The 17,146-nt window shown below is 37.1% G+C and overlaps 1 protein-coding gene across 1 annotated transcript; it reads right to left on the bottom strand.

Annotated features, from left to right (window-relative positions):
* Positions 1–306: 306 nt before the first annotated feature.
* LOC116208698 (1-aminocyclopropane-1-carboxylate oxidase homolog 1-like) lies at positions 307–6,615 on the bottom strand. The gene is made up of 4 exons (XM_031542245.1): positions 6,439–6,615; positions 1,377–1,879; positions 915–1,236; positions 307–764 (listed from the first exon to the last, which is right to left on the bottom strand). Exons 1-4 carry the CDS (start codon positions 6,490–6,492, stop codon positions 501–503), a joined length of 1,143 nt encoding a protein of 380 aa, XP_031398105.1. The 5' UTR covers positions 6,493–6,615; the 3' UTR covers positions 307–500.
* Positions 6,616–17,146: the final 10,531 nt, after the last annotated feature.

Below are 17,146 nucleotides of genomic sequence, written 5' to 3'. Positions count from 1 at the left end.
GGGCAGGTGCAGCTGCAATTGTTTACCTGAATTATTGGAAGGCTCTGTAGGACAGATTTGACCATTGATTATTGGACAAATTGATCTATTTGATAGTTTTACCCAATTGATCTATCAACTTGATGTTACAATTATTTTTTGTTAATGTTAGCATCCAACAGTTCGTCAAGGTTCCAAAGGTTAGCATTAGCACTGAGAGAGTAGTGCTAAGCAAGGTTCTGAATGTTCAATCGGCAGCAACTGGTCGACAGCCGGAAGGTTGAAATAATGTTTCTTTGAGCTTTTAATTAAATTGGTTGGTGACAGTGTATGAGCAATGGCTTCTAGCATGCCACTAATTGCCTTGAAGTATTCAAGGATTAAAATACCGCTGCTACGATATATCAGTTACTTGGGTCCTGAGATGGTCTCACATTTTATAAGGCATAACTTAAAAGACAATCACTTAGATAAAGCTGAATGAGCCCATCGGTAAAGCAGTTTTCTTTCGCAATTTGGAGTCATTGAGCTTGGTCGAGCTTGAAATCGAGGAGGGCGGAAGTTCCATCAAGGCATTTCTTGATGTAATGGGCAGTGTAGTTCCGGAGAGTGGTCTCCCTGTAGATGGGAGGGTTGTCCTCTGATAAAAGCTCCTTGATAGGCCCGTAGAGCCTCTGGGATGGCACACGGGTGTGCCCAAAGAAGCATGCAACTGACACTCTCGGCCCTGTCTCGTTTGCAATCACCCTGTGCTCCGCACTCTTGAACTTGTCATTCGAGATCAGCTGCAAAATACTCAGACCAAAAAATGCCAGGGTTAGATTGTAATATGTACTAGTAGTAGTAGTGATAGTAGTATGACGGGAAGGCTCTGCCCAGACGAACTTGAAATGCAGATTGTCTCGAAAATAGGTAAATAATTGGCATCAACTTGCCTGAAGAAGATCTCCAATGTTGACGACCAGTGCTCCAGGCAAAGGAGGGACATCGACCCAATGATCCTCGTGAAGGACTTGGAGCCCGCCCATTTGGTCTTGCAGAAGAAGCGTGAGAAAGTCGTTGTCACAGTGTCTAGTTGCGCCCAACGTGAGCTCCGGGGCTGGGCAGGCTGGGTAGTAATGACACATGAAAGAGTAACCTTCCATGCACCCCATCTTCATCAAGTGGTCTTGGGGCAGCCCTAGGGCTTCTGAAAGGAGCCCGAAGATGCAGGAGCCTAGTTTCATCACTTCCTTCGAGTACTCCAACAGCACGTCTCTACACAATTGAAATAATCCATCGAGCATGAGAGTTCATATCGAGTTAACTGACGAGGAATTAATTTCTATGCCATGTTTCATTGTATGAACAAGTATTATCAATAAGCAACAGCAGATTTCGGAGACGTTGCCGGTAACCTGCATGCTTGAGGCAACTCTTCGGGCTCAGGAGGGTCGGGTGCCATGAACGAAAAGATGCTGTCCCTCCAATCAAGAGCAGGTGAAGTGTAGAGGCCCATGTTGCTGTTGTATATCACACTCTTAGAAAAATCTCTCGAATAGTATTTTTTCTTAACCTGGTGGTCCTCTTCGAAAAACCTCCTCGACCCGTCGATCACTTCCTCCAGGAGGCTTGCAGGGATCCCGTGATTCACCGAGCGAAAGAAACCCCATTCCTCCATTGCACTTCCCATCCTTCTCACAGCCTCCTTGTGCTTGATCGGGTCCGAGCCCACTCCCGCGAGGTCTATGACTGGGATCTCAAACTGATTCTCGCCCGCACACTCGAGCCTGTCAGGCGGTCGGACGAATATATCGGGCACTATCGTGAAGCCTGCGTCCACGAGCCCTTTGACACCAGCCTTGGTGTCGTCGAAGGCCATAAGTTGGCTTTCTCGGTCATTTTCGGGTTGGAGCAGAGCCTGGGATTGAAGCATTTTGATTTGTATTAGTCTGATTACGGAGATGGGCTACAGCAGAGCGTAACTGGAATTGATACGTGATCAGGTGAAGCAGAAGCATAAATGTGGGGAGATATAAACAAAGGGGAGATGCATATTGTGGTGGCCTAAGACCATGTGAAGCCAAGCACAAGGGGGACATTTCTTGTCTCCTCGTACGCGACTGTCTTTCTAAATGTAAGCATAGCCAAATGGAAGAATATATAGGCCGGCAGCGGATACATATAAGTAATATGGAAACAATAGACGCTAACCAGATGAGATGTTCTAAATTTTACTTGTGTTTCTTCGAGCACAAACTTTTCTTTTTTCAATTACAAGAGAGGCTCATGAGTTCAGTACTATAAAATAGAAATTCTAATAGTTAATAAAGAGGTTACGGGTAGTTCCACAACAAGTATTGAATATGGAATCTCATGATTACCAAGCAAAGTCATGTTTTATATTCACAAGCTTTTCTTTTCGTAGTGGGTGATGATGCCTAGAGAAAATGGCTTATATGCAAACTTATTGCCTTTTGGATTAATATATACTTCCAATATTTTCGGGTTGGGCTAATTATGTGAGCTTTTCTTTCTCACGCGTTGCCCTAAGGAAATGACACTGAGGGGTGTTTGTTTTGACTTATTATTTTTTCGGCTATAGGAAGATTTATTAGATTAGTATAACGAAATAGATATTACAATATCTAATACATGGCACAAATAGACCCACAACGAGTATGAAATCTAAAACTTCTAAATTATCAAGTAAAAGTGTGCGTCACTGCGCTGCACCTTTTTTATTGTTTTGACTTAATTTTGAAGGCTGAAAATCAAGTATATTGATTTGTTAAATGCTTAAGTAATTAAGTGATTGATTAAAGAAATCGAGCTTGATAGGTGGGAAACACGTAATAGAATTTGCTTGATATTTTTATTTACTTACTAGGGTAAAGTGTCCGTTCGTCGTCACGGGGTATAAGCTTATTCGATCAACAATTATGTGATTGTAATTTATACAATACTCGGTATAACACATAATCTCAACATATAGTTTTAGTCTTAATTGTTAAAAGAGTTTGGCCCGTTTGTTTTCAGGGTTAAAATCACAAAAATTTTAACCTTAACTTTAACTCAACACACTACACAACATTTGTCCTTTTCCACAATCAAAATCAAAGTTACTTTAACTCTGAAACCAAATGCACCGTTACATTTCTTATATGGTACAGTGATTAATTTATTTATTATATGATAGAAGCTAATATCTCTTTATGCTTTGTCTAAATTTACTTTTAATAATTATAAAGTTATATTCTATTTTATTAGGCCATTCTCTCAATCGATATTTGTTAGGACATTGAAATATATGAAAATATTTTATATGATATATCAGGAATTATTATATAACTAGGATGCACACCGAAAAATATATGATACTTAAAATTACTTTGAAACATCTACTACTATAACAAAAGTATTAAATGAATTACCAAAAAAACTTCATTATATTTAGAAAAAACCTTTTTAGCTCTCAAGAATCACATATATAATCAATTTAATTAATTAATTTCCAAAGAAATAAGAAAGTCTCTCTCTCTTAACACTTACATAGCCTAGAACACATATTTTGGTACGAAAAGAAAAAAAAAATTTCAAGTTACTCCTTATTGAGCCAATTTTCTTTCTATAAACGTATAATTTAATTTTTACTCATTCTAGTGATGTATTATATCATTACAATTTTATTTATGACGTTAAATCAATTGTTATTTTTTGTCAAAAATTATTATTACGATATATTCTTCTTTAATATTTTTTATATTACCACACATGGCACGTGTGTATTTTCATTTGTACCTATGAAAAGAAGAGAAATACTTCAAGAATCAATTAAGAATATGGAAAAAGTAGCAAAAACAATGATGAAGAAAATGTCTAGGTATATCCTAAATTATGCAAGATTAATATTTCTTATCGGACATCTTGTACTTATATGTGGCTGAATTATAATATCCCGTGAAATTGTACGGTGTTCATGAGAGTCATGAGAAATAATCGGCCAAAACACAGACACTCTGTTTTATTAAAAAAGAAGAAGAAGAAGAAGCGTGCAGTCGAATTATAATTGTCCCGTAAACTTGTAGGGTGCTCGCGAGAGTTGTAGGAAATAGTTAGTTGAAATTTATATGCCTTTAGTTATTATTATTATTAAAAAAATCACATATAAATAGTCAGTTGAAACTTGGCCATCCTTCGTTATTAAAAAATCAAAGTGTGTGGCCAGATTGTAATTTTTCGATGAACTTTTAAGGTATTCATGAGAGTCGTGAGAAATAGTCGATCGAAATTCGGATGCCTTTCGTTATTAAAAAATAAAAACACATATAAAAATAAAATAGAAAAACTTATTAAATACAGATTAAATATTATAATTAAAAAAAAGAAGTGGTTGCATGTGGGAAAACCCCCACCCACTTGCCACCTCCATTCCGCGGAGCTGTAATCATATCTTTAATATAATTTAATATAATATAATGGCATTGAATGCTACAAAAATTTCTCTTTTAAACCTTTTTCCCCGGTTAGTCTTTATTATATTATTTTTTTGTTGAACTTTATTATATTAATTTAAAAATAATTTCAAAATAAAGAATCCAATAAGTTGGTCTGGTAATAAAATGATTTGATTTCCTTGAAAAAAATTCAAGTTCAAGTCAACTCAAAAGACATGTAGAGGAATGCTTCTTATTGGCACAACTACCGCATGTGGTCGGATTGACCTGTCTCGTAAGCTTGTGAGGTATTCACGTGAACCGTGGAATTAGTCCGGCGAAGTCGAGACACTATTTAATTTTCAAAAATAAACTTTAATAGAATTGGACTAATTTTGAAATTGTTCAATTATAATTATATAACCGTCGATCTTATCATGCCTCGTTGACTTTTCTAAATTCTTTTTAAAAACTTGTTTCCGCATTTTTTGTATAATATTTCGTGACATCTTCATTTTCAAATATTTAATTTATATGTTACCATTAGACCATATAATTATCAGTCTGTGATGCTTTTTTTTTTAATGAAAATTGCATGCATACGATTAATCATTCACATCCTCATTTTCAAAGATAAAGATTTTATGTTAACGGGAAGATTATATATATATATATATATATATATACATACACATATTTATTGGCTTATGATAATATTTTCATGGAAATCACATTTATATGAATAACTTATTTATATTTCAACACAGAAACTATACTATTATATATCAATTTGAAATTTATTTATTATATTTTCACTAATAGTATAACTTTTGTTCTTATTAACAGACTTGGTTGCCCATGTAGTCGATTTTGCTATAAACAATAGATGGACAATAGATGAGTATGCATGTTTATGGTATAGATAGATTGATTATAATCTTGCAAATATCAATTTCTAGAATATACTTAATATATTATTAATCTTACAATATAATAGCATTTAATAGGATCATTTATTGGAAGCGTGGTTCATTTTTATTATATATATAGGCTAGTACTATTCAAAATCCTTATTTTCACACGTAAAATTTTATATCTAATATTACTTTAAAATGGAAATTTTTTTATTTTTAAAATTTATATATTTTCTGAATATATTATTTGTAAAAATTAATTTTAGAACAATTGTTAGATAATATTTAGATTAATGAAAACATTTAATAATTGCATTTATTACCCATTTGGTGTTCAAGTAAATTTTACTTATATATAATAATAATATAGATAGATATAGATATGACTTATAATTTTTTTGCTAAAATGTTAATATATCATTTATTAGTGTCATTAATTATTCAGCATTAAATAGTGTCATTAATCATTTCAGTATTTATTATATATATATATAGATATGAAATAAGTGCTCTTTTCTGCTTAATTTGTCAAGTTAAATTGGTTATTTTATTTAGCAAACAAGTTGACTTAAACTGTGTCCTAAAAAGTTTAATTCCAACACTTAATTTGGGTTATCAGCGCAAGCTAAATGAAATAAAATTGCGTTAATTACAAACTTTTTGCTTAGCGATTCCATTCCATTCCATTTTGATTCTGTTAGACTCGTCCAAAAGTTACAAAACTAAGGGTGAATGGCGTGAAGGACCTAATGCTATCCAAAGTGTAGCCATTGACATTGCAAGTGAGTCTGTGACATTGAAAAGCAACAATCCCCTTTTTCTTTTCTATTTCAATTTCTGGATTATTATTTATCGACAGATCGGTATTGACATGAAAAAAAACTTATTAGAAACGAAGATGTCAGAAACATCTATACTTCATTAAATGAAAATCGGCCCATTAAATTCAAGTCCATTTTATTTTGAGAGCCATCAAAATTGAGGATCCAAAATGATAAGAAAGACATATTTTCTATTAGAGGAATGCTCCATAAAATAAACGATTAGGCACCTACTAGTACAAATCTCATAAATTTTATGACTATAAATACTATAGATTCGATGATCAACATAAGTCCATAAAAATGAACCTGAATGGGCCATCTTGAGTCAGAATTGTTGCAGAACTGCTGATAGTGAGTCATGAGAAAGTACAAGAATTTTCTCTTTGTAATCCTCTAGAGCGGGTAGCCTCAATGAAAAAGCACACAAAATTAGGGTTAGGGGGGAAGAGAGTGTATATATAAACCGTAATGGTCCCTCTCATTAAAAACTCATTAAAGGTAATACAATCACACTACTATCTATCCACAACAGCTAATAACTGAGAAATATTAACTCTTAAAATTAGACCGTTATAAGTCCAGTTATGTGCAAGTAATGGGCCGAGTCCCTATCGATCTTATAAATATAAAATTTACAATTGATGGCAATCCATTTACAATTGTAGCCCATTTATAATGGAAATTAATTTCCAATACCTACCACAACTAGAGAACCATAGATGCCATTTGTGATATCATCGTTGTTCTCAGTTACGAAGTTTAATGCTGGCCTTCCAAATCGCAATGTCTTGTAATTGCCCACCTTTGAGGACGAAGAGTACATTTTCTTAAAAAAAAAAGTAAATAAAATAAAAGATAAGGATGTGTCTCTGTATGTGAAAATGAACTTCTTTTAATTACTCTTTTATTAGTCGAGGAATGCAAATAATATAAAGAAAATTAAGAATTAGATTTTGTATTGATATGCCGAAAGCCCAAAATTAAAATTAAAATTATCTGTATACATTGAATGGTAAAAGTGGTCTAAATACATTCACTAGTTCAGTGAGTGAGAATTCTTATTGGAAAAGAATAAATTAAAATTTGTCTAGAAACATTGAATATTTAAAAATAGTCTGGATACATTGAATGTGTGAAATAGGAATTAAAACACGTCTATATACATCGAAAGGTAAGAACGGAATTATGAAAAATGAGGAACATGTTGAGCTACATACTTTTGTAATAGTTATAGATTATAGATTATAAATTGTTAATACAAATACTTATCTTCAATTTACAATGTTTAAACTATAGAGTCCTTAATATTTGGAGATTTTAATACTTAAAGCACTAAGGATGGTTGATGTTAGACCGACTAAATATTTAATAGTTATTAAAGGCTAGTTTTTCATTTGTTTACAAAGTACAGATAAAATTACATCAATCGTATAACACATTTTGAAAGTTTACACGGTTGGCACAAAATCCCTTTTTTTTTTGGTAATAATTTGGTATAAAACGTTACAAAATGTTATAATCAACTATATTTCGTCAAATCCAGCTGACAAGTCAAAGAGACATCTGACATAGTCATAACATCAAAAAGAAAAATTCATTTTTTAGTTAAAATAAAATTAAAAATTGAAATTTTAAAAAAATCTCTCCCCCTCCCCTAAGTTCCCTCCTGTCTATATCTCTTTTTTGTATCTCCAGCTGTCGAGATCTCTCTCTCCATCTCCGATTCGGCATCGACTGGCAGATCGCCCGGGCGGTGGCCACCTTTCTCCTTGTCCCTTTTCCGCTCTATTTTTTTTTCTTCGTATTTTTAATTCATTTCCATTTAATCGAGGAGTGGGGATGTCTCCACCAGTGATCCCATCCCTCGACTAACCTTGTTGGAGGGGTCTGAGAGTCTAGGAAAAGTCCAAATCTATCACCCTTCTCTCGAGTTCGAGAGTCTGGGAAAAACCCAAACCTATCAGCCTTCGAGAGTCAAGGGTAGGGGTGCCCCCATCGGTCAGGGAAGGAGTTAGAAAATTTTTTCAGCGAGGGCAATATATGTTGTATTAATATTTTTATCATAATCATCAATAGAAATTTTATATTAATTAAATATATCCAATAACAAGCTAATCCAATATTATCAACTAATAACAAAGCAAATTTTCAATATATATATATATATATATATATCATAAAAATCGAGGTATGGCATTTCTCGTTCCTTTCCTATTTACTCTCCTATTACTAGTAAGGCCAATAGACATCCCCCAAAGAGTACAATGATTACTCATGTGATTCTTATATTTAGTGTAAGCACCCATTTCCGGCCCAGACTTGGTCACCACTGCGAATAAACCCTAGGCGCATTATTAGTCAACGAGCGAACTGAAAACGGGAAGAAAACACGGGAGGATAATGTTAGAAGATGGCTTGCAAGATGCATCATACAAATCCTCAAGTATTCGGTGCCTTTTTAAAATCAATATGGTGGTCGGCAACATTTTTCCCTAGGTTCACATGCAGAAAAACAATTTTCCAAAATAGCGTGTAATTCTTGAATATTTTATTTTAAAACCCGACCTCAAGCATTTTCCTTAGAATTTTGGCACCATAATTATTCTTGACTGATGAAATTGCAAATGCCTTTGATTTCCACATTTTATCTAATAGGGAAAGAGTTCGAGACTAAGAAGTCGATATTCTTGCGTAACGAAAAAAGTCTATCACTGGGTATTTTCGGGAAAACGAATTTTTCCTCCTTTTTGTGCCACTTTTGAGGGGAGAGTGACGTGGAAGAAAATTAATTTCTCATGTTCAAAAAATATTTTCTGGCCAATTTTCAAGAGAAAAACATTTTCCAAGATTTATAAACTATTTTCAAATTAAGTTACACTGGGAAATACATCGGAAAAGGGCAAAAACGGGTTTCCCATTTATTCCGAGTTCAAAAGCATATTTGCAAACAAGAAATCTAAGTTAGATTCGAAATAACTGCAAATTAGACCACCAGAGGAAAACGACCCGCGGAGAGGCTGGGCGCAATTGCTACTCGCGCCTCCATACCGTCATGGGCGCGATTAGTAACTATGCCCATGACGTTAGTAGGTCCAATTGCACTCCCATAACAATAAAAAATTATTCTCGACCCCTGAACTTTCAAAAAGCTTGCAAAATGACCCCAATCTCTCTTCCCCGTAAATAGAATATGAATTTTCAGCAAGAAGGACTTTTGGCTTCTTTCATGTGTTGAGAAGACCTGAAATTCATTTACATCCACAGACAAAAAATTTGATTTCCTTAACAATTGTCTCGTAGATTCCCGATCGAGGCGAAGTTTCCAAACCGGAGAAGGATATCCATTCCTGATCCTTGACGAGCCTCACTCAAGCCCGACTTTTCATTCTAGGCGGCCCTTCACCGACCACCATCCGATACCCCCCCACCCGAAGGATTCCCGAAGTTCTCCTACATTTCCGAACTTACGATTTAGGTATAATTTCTAAATTTGGTTCGGGATGTGAGTAAAACGCTCTATTAAAATCGGACACTCCATGAACACCTAAAATAAAATCATGAGACTAATAATTGGGTCTAGGATGTTAGATTACATGTAGATAGGCCACTACGAGGTGTTTGTCCGTGTTATGTGTGCGTTATGTTCGATTTTTAGTGTAGAAAAGCCGAGAGATGGGGAAAGGAGAGTAGGTTATCATGCATAATCGCTAGAACCGACCTTTAAGACCAATGAAAGTTCATACATTCCGTGCTTGTGTGTTTCGATGCCTTGAAATTCGTCTTTTTTCAAACTTTTTCCGTGTTTTCGCTTTAGTCCAAATCGGTCTTTTCCTCATCCGATTCCACACTCAGCACAATTTTTTCCCCATGTCTTCCCACGAGTTTTTAAGGCTACACACTCAGTTTTATGGATTTCTGGGCCCTGTAACTTTACAGACTGTTACAAATCAGTCCAAAGGCATGCTTCAAACTTTTTTGAGTTTCCAAATCAGCCCAAATGTTTTTCAGGGTTTAAAATCATGTTTTTCTATCAAGAAAACCCGATTCCCACTCCTTTTTAGCTCAACCCACGAATTTTCCTGATATAGATTAGCCCTCGAATTTTCCAGAAATGCAGAACAACCCCAGAACGTTTGGGACATGCTTAGCATAGTCCCTGGGTCCTGATCTGTCAGTTCGGGGCCTCTTTGATAAGTTTTGGGCACTCGAAAGGTGTTTCTATGAATGTTTTCCAATTTTACAGATTAGTCCTCAAACTTCTCCGAGCTGTAAATCGGACCCAAAATCATGAGGGACACTCCCAGAATAATCCCAGGGCTGTAAGCATTGAGGTTGGTGCTATTTGAGCGACTTTGGTTTTACACTACTTAACTTTAAAATCAAACACATCACGGGTTTTCTTTAACCGATTTCGCAAATTTTTTCCTGTTTTACAGTTGGCCCCAAGACATTACTGAGTTGTGAAACAGCCCCAGAACAGTTGGGGCATCCTCAAAATGATCCTTGGGTTGTGAGCTACGAGTATTGGGCCTTTTCGGGAGATTTTCGAGCATCTACACTCATTTTCGGGCTTTTTTCAGAATTTTACAGATTTGCCCCAACATTTCCAGAATCCGCAGATCACCCTCATCATTTCCAGTATTTTCAAATCAGCTCCTTGACATTTTAAATCGAATTGAATGCTACGTGTGTGTGGTGGTAGAAGTTGACTTGAAGGTTCACATGATCAGCCTAAATGGGTGTGTTCATGGCACGTGAATCGAGAGAAGTGTGAGGAAGACCATGAGATTAGTATTAATCAACTTTGGAAAGTAATAAAAATGAGCACCTTAGACAACTAGAGTACCGATTAGGGCGGGTTATTAGCTTGCGAGATTCTAACCCGTAATAGAACTCCCAAACTTAGTTTATTTGGATCGAAGACCGATAAAAATCTAGGTGGTTAGTGTCATGCTCTATTTCGGAATCGTAGGGTTCTAGTTATCCTAAATTAATTAGTGGCGACTCCATCAATTACCCCACACCGATTTTGGAGAGTCCATCGTCTAGTCGGTACCACGTATCGACATTTAGAATGTGTCACAATATAAGCTAACAATTAATAATATTATACTTGTTAACACATGATAAATATAAATAAAAAATAAGAAACCTATTTTTTCTTTGAAGAATGTGATAAGGGGCAATTGTAACAATAATAACTCTTTAATTCTAATAGCAACACTAACACAATTCTTTTAATTCTTGACGAGACAGCTGTGCTCCATTTGGTTTTACAATCATGTTTTTAAAATTGTAACTCTAATTTTAACTCTACTTACTACACAACAAAAATCAACAACACAATTATTACTTTTCATTTTTTATTAAATATTTTAACCATTCAATTCAATTTTTAATATTAAGTTCTCTCAACTATCAATTACTTTTTATTATAATTCAACAACACAATCATTACAACCCAATTAAAATCAAAACTCAACTCTAAAATCAAACACATCAGTTCTGGCGAAAACTTGTTTGTGGGAATATCACTGGCTCTCTATTTCAAGTGTGTTAATTCCAATTTCTATATGTAGTTTGTGTGCATTAAAGGATTCATACAACTGAAGTATGATTCAAATTTATCCATGCTCTTATGGATATTATCTGCATGTATTTTCCTAAGGCCCTATGAATGATAACTACAATCAAGATATGCCGCTTTTGCTTAAAGCATGACCTTTGTAGTAAGGTTCTTTTGTTGATCCCACATTGAATGATATGATGTTATTTACAAATCCTTCTTAAATATTTGTGTATATGAAGTAGTCAGTAGTCTATACTAGAGTATTATCATCTATTATACATCAACAAGAATCCCTAAGAGAGCCACCGCAACAAAAATCCGTGGTGCGACTAAGATTCCCTTGCAACATGACTCCAAGGAAGCCATCGTGACAATAAATCCACGGCGTGACAAAGACTCCCTGAAGAAGTCATCACGATGAGAAATTCGTTTTACAATTAGGACCTCTTAGGAAGCAAACATGAGCGAGCGCAATTGCACTAAAATCTCATGGGACAAAACAACTTAAGACACCCCCCCTCCCCCCAAACCCCTCTAGAGGTGGCAACCGCAAGCAAACACCAATGCACTAAGACATTATCGGAGGGACTTAACTACAAGCGAGTGCCATTGTGTTAGGGCCTCGTCATTAGTCCCCAAGCACCTCTTACCGTCTTCTCCTAACCACACCACTACCCAAACCGAGGGCAATCACGAATAAGCGAGGATTAGAGCGACCTCGTGCCTCCCATAGGCAGCCTCACATAAAACTTAACCACCCATATTGAGCAATCAAGCAATGATGAGACAATTGATAGCTCAAGAAAAACCTAAAATCTCCCACAAAGGGCAATCGTGGACGCCCGAGGTTGGGAAAAATAACCTTGCATACCAATTATAGGCGACTGAGATAAGAAAAGGCTTGTAAGCAAGAACTGACTAAGAACTCCTTGATGGGGCAATCACAAGCAACTTAAGTCAAAATTCAAAAATTAATATCATCCTCGCGCTTTCTTCAAAAGACATGGGCATGGGGGTAAATGATATGAGCCTAGGAATTGTGACTTATTGTATACCCAATGGACCAAAGATAAGACCATGACATTGGCAAAATTATGGAGCCTAAGCCCACCAAAGAATACCCGTTCATAGAAGAAATGGTCAAGGGGAACTTAATCGAAGAAAGATAGAATTTAAGAGACTCGATGTGGAGCTAAGGATTTTCTAATCAAAGCTTAAATAGCACACCCACGTGCCACTTATAAGTTTTTTTTATATATTATAATAGATAATAATATTAAGGGTAAATAGCACCGAAGACCACAATTTTTTTTTTTTGCTTTTTTACCATATGTCATAAAATGAAACAATTTCATCAAATGTCACGAAAATTTTCATTTTTTTCACCGTGTGTCATTCCATCAACATTCCGCCAAAAATTGAACGGACTGTTAACGTGGTTCGATTTTTGGACAAACCTTGCTTAGCTAGATGCATATGTCACCTAAGCGGGACCGACACACCATCTTCTTTTTCTTTCATCCCATGCTATTCTCAATCCTCATGCCACCATCACCATCATCATCATGATCTCCTCTTTCTTCTTTCCATCTTTTTCTTCTTCCTGCTCTCCCTTGGCTCCCCTTAGACAGTTATAGACAACACACAAACACACAGCCACACAAATATTCACGTACATACAGAGACCTTTCCTTCTTCTTCCTCCATTTTCCTACACCATCACCATCTTTCTCTTCTTCCCTTTCAGCCAACAACACCATTGTCTCTTCTCAACTCCCTCATTCCCTCTTACACATCATTTGCTGCCATGGATGCACCTCCTTAAGCTCTTGCTTTCCCCTTCTTTGCCTCCTTCCACCTTCTTCAGCTTCATTGATCACTTCCTCTCTGTATCATATATCTTTATCATCATCTTTATACCGTGACCATCACCCCATGATCATTTTTAGCTCCTTTCACTTGAGCCTACGGCCACCACTCAATCATCATCATCCCTTCATCTTCTTCAGCTCCTTCACTCCATCTTCTACCTCTTTTGCTACCATGGTTGGACTCCTTAAGCTCTTTCGTTCCCTTTCTCTGTCTCCTTCGACCTCCATTAGCTCCATCCCTTCATATACCTCATCTCATCTCTTTTTTTCCTCAATTGTTGCGTGCCCCGCTCCTTCCTTTCCTCATCCTTACTAAGCTATTATTGTGTTGACACTCCTCCTTCCTTATTTGCTATTGCTCGCCCATTGAATTAGTGTTGCTTTGCCACTGCTGCCCTCCCCTACTTGCTGTCGTTCCCCTCTGGTTCCTTGAGTTGCCACCGTGTTTGTGTGTTATTTGTGGATATCTAAGAGGAGCCGACGAAGAATAGGAGGAGGAGGAGGAGGAGGAGGAGAAGAAGAAGAAGAAGCAGAAGAAGAAGAAGAAAGATATTGTGATGATGATGGTGATGGTGGCGAGAGGATGGAGGATGGCAGATAATGAAGAAGAAGATGATGGCGTGTGGGTCCCGCTTGGGTGACATGTGCGTCCAGCTGTGCAAGGATTGTTCCCAAAATCGAGCCGCATCAGCATTCTATCCAATTTTTGAAGGAATGCTGATGGAACACATGGTGAAAAAAAAAATTCGTGACATCTCGTGAAATTATTTCATTTTATGATGTGCGGTGAAAAAACAAAAAAAAAACTGTGACATATGGTATACCCTGATATTAATTGAAAGAAATAGTCATGAATCCTTAAATATATATGCTTGCTCTTCCTTTTTTTTGCATAGTTTTGCCTAGAGTAGAGCAAAACAAACTAACGGAATCGAAAAACGAGTTCTTAAGCACGGTTCAGTTCTTGGGTAGGTTCTTCTCTTCTTCTCGATTTCGGTTCCGAATTCGAGTTTAAAAATTAAATACCATAAAACTTTGACCCGTCTCGAGATTACTTAATAATATTTTAATTTTTAATATGTTTAATATATGATGCAAGCCAAGCCAACCCATCTTTTACTCATGCCTTGCCTATTCAGTCCTCGGACTCCTCAATTCCTTAGCCCCTCCCCTTTCCTTTTCATCGTTTACTTAAAACCCCTAAATCATTTCAATCCTGCCTCTACACATCAGTCCCTCTCCTCATGAAGCCTTCTCGATCTCAGGCTATGTTTGGTTCGCAAGATTAAGTAGGGAACGGAATAATTATTCCATACGTAATAGGTTTTCCATCGTTTGGTTCAACGAAATGCGGAATAGATATTTCGACCCGGAAAACATATTCGATTTATATGCGAAATACGGGTGCCGCCTGTCACGGTCCGGATTGGGATTTCCGGATTCGGAAATGGAGGCAAAAAGATAAAAATGCCCCCATCTTCTTTCAATAATTACAACGCATGCCATCCCCTAAAATCCTCAAAACTCCAGCGGAAAAACAGACTCATCTCGACATTTCCCTTTCGGAAGAAAATTTGAAACCCCAGCAGAGCTCCAGCGGCATTTCATCATCAATTCGTCGATTTTTTTTTGTTGATTCGTCTTTCTCGTAGAGGAAAAGGGTTGCGGCGCTACTCCACTGCAGGTAGGATTGAGTCGGAGGAGAGACGAAAGCTCGCGAACCTCCCTTGAGCCGAAGTAGGTAGGGTTCGAATCCCCTTTAATTCTACCCATTATCGACTAAACTTGAACCTTTCACCAGCCAATCGAGCCTAAAGCCCCTCTCTGGGTCTTCATCTCTTGGCCGCTTCCACGCAAAATGCTGCCAAAAATCCTCCCTTTGATTGCCATTTCGGTGCTCTTCTTCCTCCCGTTCTCTACCCCAAATCTGGCCCCCAACAGGGCCGCCCTGTTTGCCCTCAGGGCCGCCGTCGCCGGGAGGACTCTGCTTTGGAATGTGAACCAGCAGAGCCCCTGTTCTTGGGCTGGAGTTCAATGCGAATCCAACAGGGTAAGAACAAGACGAGGTACCAACATAAAAAATTGATTCTACCCCTAGCTCGCTCTCCCCACAAAACAGATTCACATTCCCCAGTCGAAATTGGTTCCTTTTTCGTCTTGCATTTCTCATCGAACATGAATTTCTTTTTTTTTTTTGCAGAAGAAGCCTCTGCAATCCGTCTCTATCCCGATTTCTCTCTCCTGACCTACAGACAGGACCTTCGAGCAACGGAATCCCTCTCCAACTGCGACGGCAGCTTCACCCTCGGCTTCTAATAGTAGTATTAGCAAGAGAATAGGTATTCTATCGACCTCAGCTAGTCTGTCTCTGTTTGATTTGTGTTGTTGCTGAGCATACAAAGCGATTTTTTAGTTTGATTCTTGGTTATCTGTTGGATGATTGAGGCAATTTTGTGGAAGTGATTTCTGTATTAGTTGATGGCAAATGTCCGCGGTTGAATATGGTTGAGCTGTTGGAGAGTGGATAGAAATTTTGCATCCTGTAACAGATAGTTGAACATTCTATTGGTAAATGGAATTGATTTCTGTTTTGGTTGAATTAGTTGATTTCTCTTTTGGTTGAGCTATTGGCGTGTGGAAGTGATTTCTTGTTGTTGAAAATGGAATTTTTGTTAGCTCTTTTATGACTACAGTAGTTCTCGCTTGATAATGCAAAGAAAATCGACTACTTCACTATAATATCATCGTAATCCATTTTGCAATTATGGATCGCTTGAGTTTGCAGAGTAAGAGCAAGAAGCGAAAAGTTGTTGCTTTAATCGTTTGTATTCAAATGTGTACTATAGTAAGGAGTTTGGTGAGAATATTATTAGAATTAGCCGCTTTATATGGTCCTAAGCCAAGTATTAGGTTGTACGAGTTAAGCTATTATGTCAGGAGGGATCATATTAGAAGACTTGTGTATGCGGATGATGTGACTTGCACTGAACAACTTAGGATGGATAGGAATGCAGTTTTCAAATTGTGTCATATGCTTCAAGAAATTGGGGGTCTGAATAGTACAAGAAATATGCATGTTGATGGGCAAGTCGCAATGTTTTTATATATTTTGGCTCATCATTTCAAGAATAGAGTCATTAAACACCAGTTTGGTAGATCGAGTGAAACTGTAAGCCGATATTTCCACAATATTCTCAAAGCAACATTACGTCTATAATCTCAATTGTATAAGAAGCCGCAACCAATAGCTGCTACCTCATAGGACCAACGTTGGAAGTGGTTTAAGGTACCCAAATGAATGCCAAATTTTGTTAAATTAAGGAGTTAATATGGCACTAACATAATATTTTGGTTCATGTAGAACTATTTAGGTGCTCTAGACGGGACTTATATCAAAATCAGAGTGCCCGAGGTTTGTGCGCACCCGAATTTCGTCTCGTCGGGGCACGCATGCGCGTGCCTAAATGCAACGCGGCTTGGGAGTGTCCACCTTCCCGGGGACGCACGACGAACGCACGTGAGAAGGAGTCGCCACTACCTGTTTACGACCCGAAGGTCGAGGGCCGGTGAGTCG

This window comes from Punica granatum, chromosome 5, assembly GCF_007655135.1.
Source record: "Punica granatum isolate Tunisia-2019 chromosome 5, ASM765513v2, whole genome shotgun sequence".
Taxonomy (NCBI): Eukaryota; Viridiplantae; Streptophyta; class Magnoliopsida; order Myrtales; family Lythraceae; genus Punica; species Punica granatum.
The sequence above is the reverse complement of the archived record's forward strand: the minus strand, read 5'-3'. Positions and strand labels throughout refer to the sequence as shown.

Excerpts from the sequence above, each read along its gene's own strand:
- LOC116208698 (XM_031542245.1), bottom strand. The coding sequence starts at position 6,492 with ATGACTCACTATCAGCAGTTCTGCAACAATTCTGACTCAAGATGGCCC. Across the intron at positions 1,880-6,438 it reads ACTCAAGATGGCCCATTCAG|GCTCTGCTCCAACCCGAAAA; the intron begins GTTCATTTTTAT and ends CTTCAATCCCAG. Across the intron at positions 765-914 it reads ACATTGGAGATCTTCTTCAG|CTGATCTCGAATGACAAGTT; the intron begins GCAAGTTGATGC and ends AGTATTTTGCAG.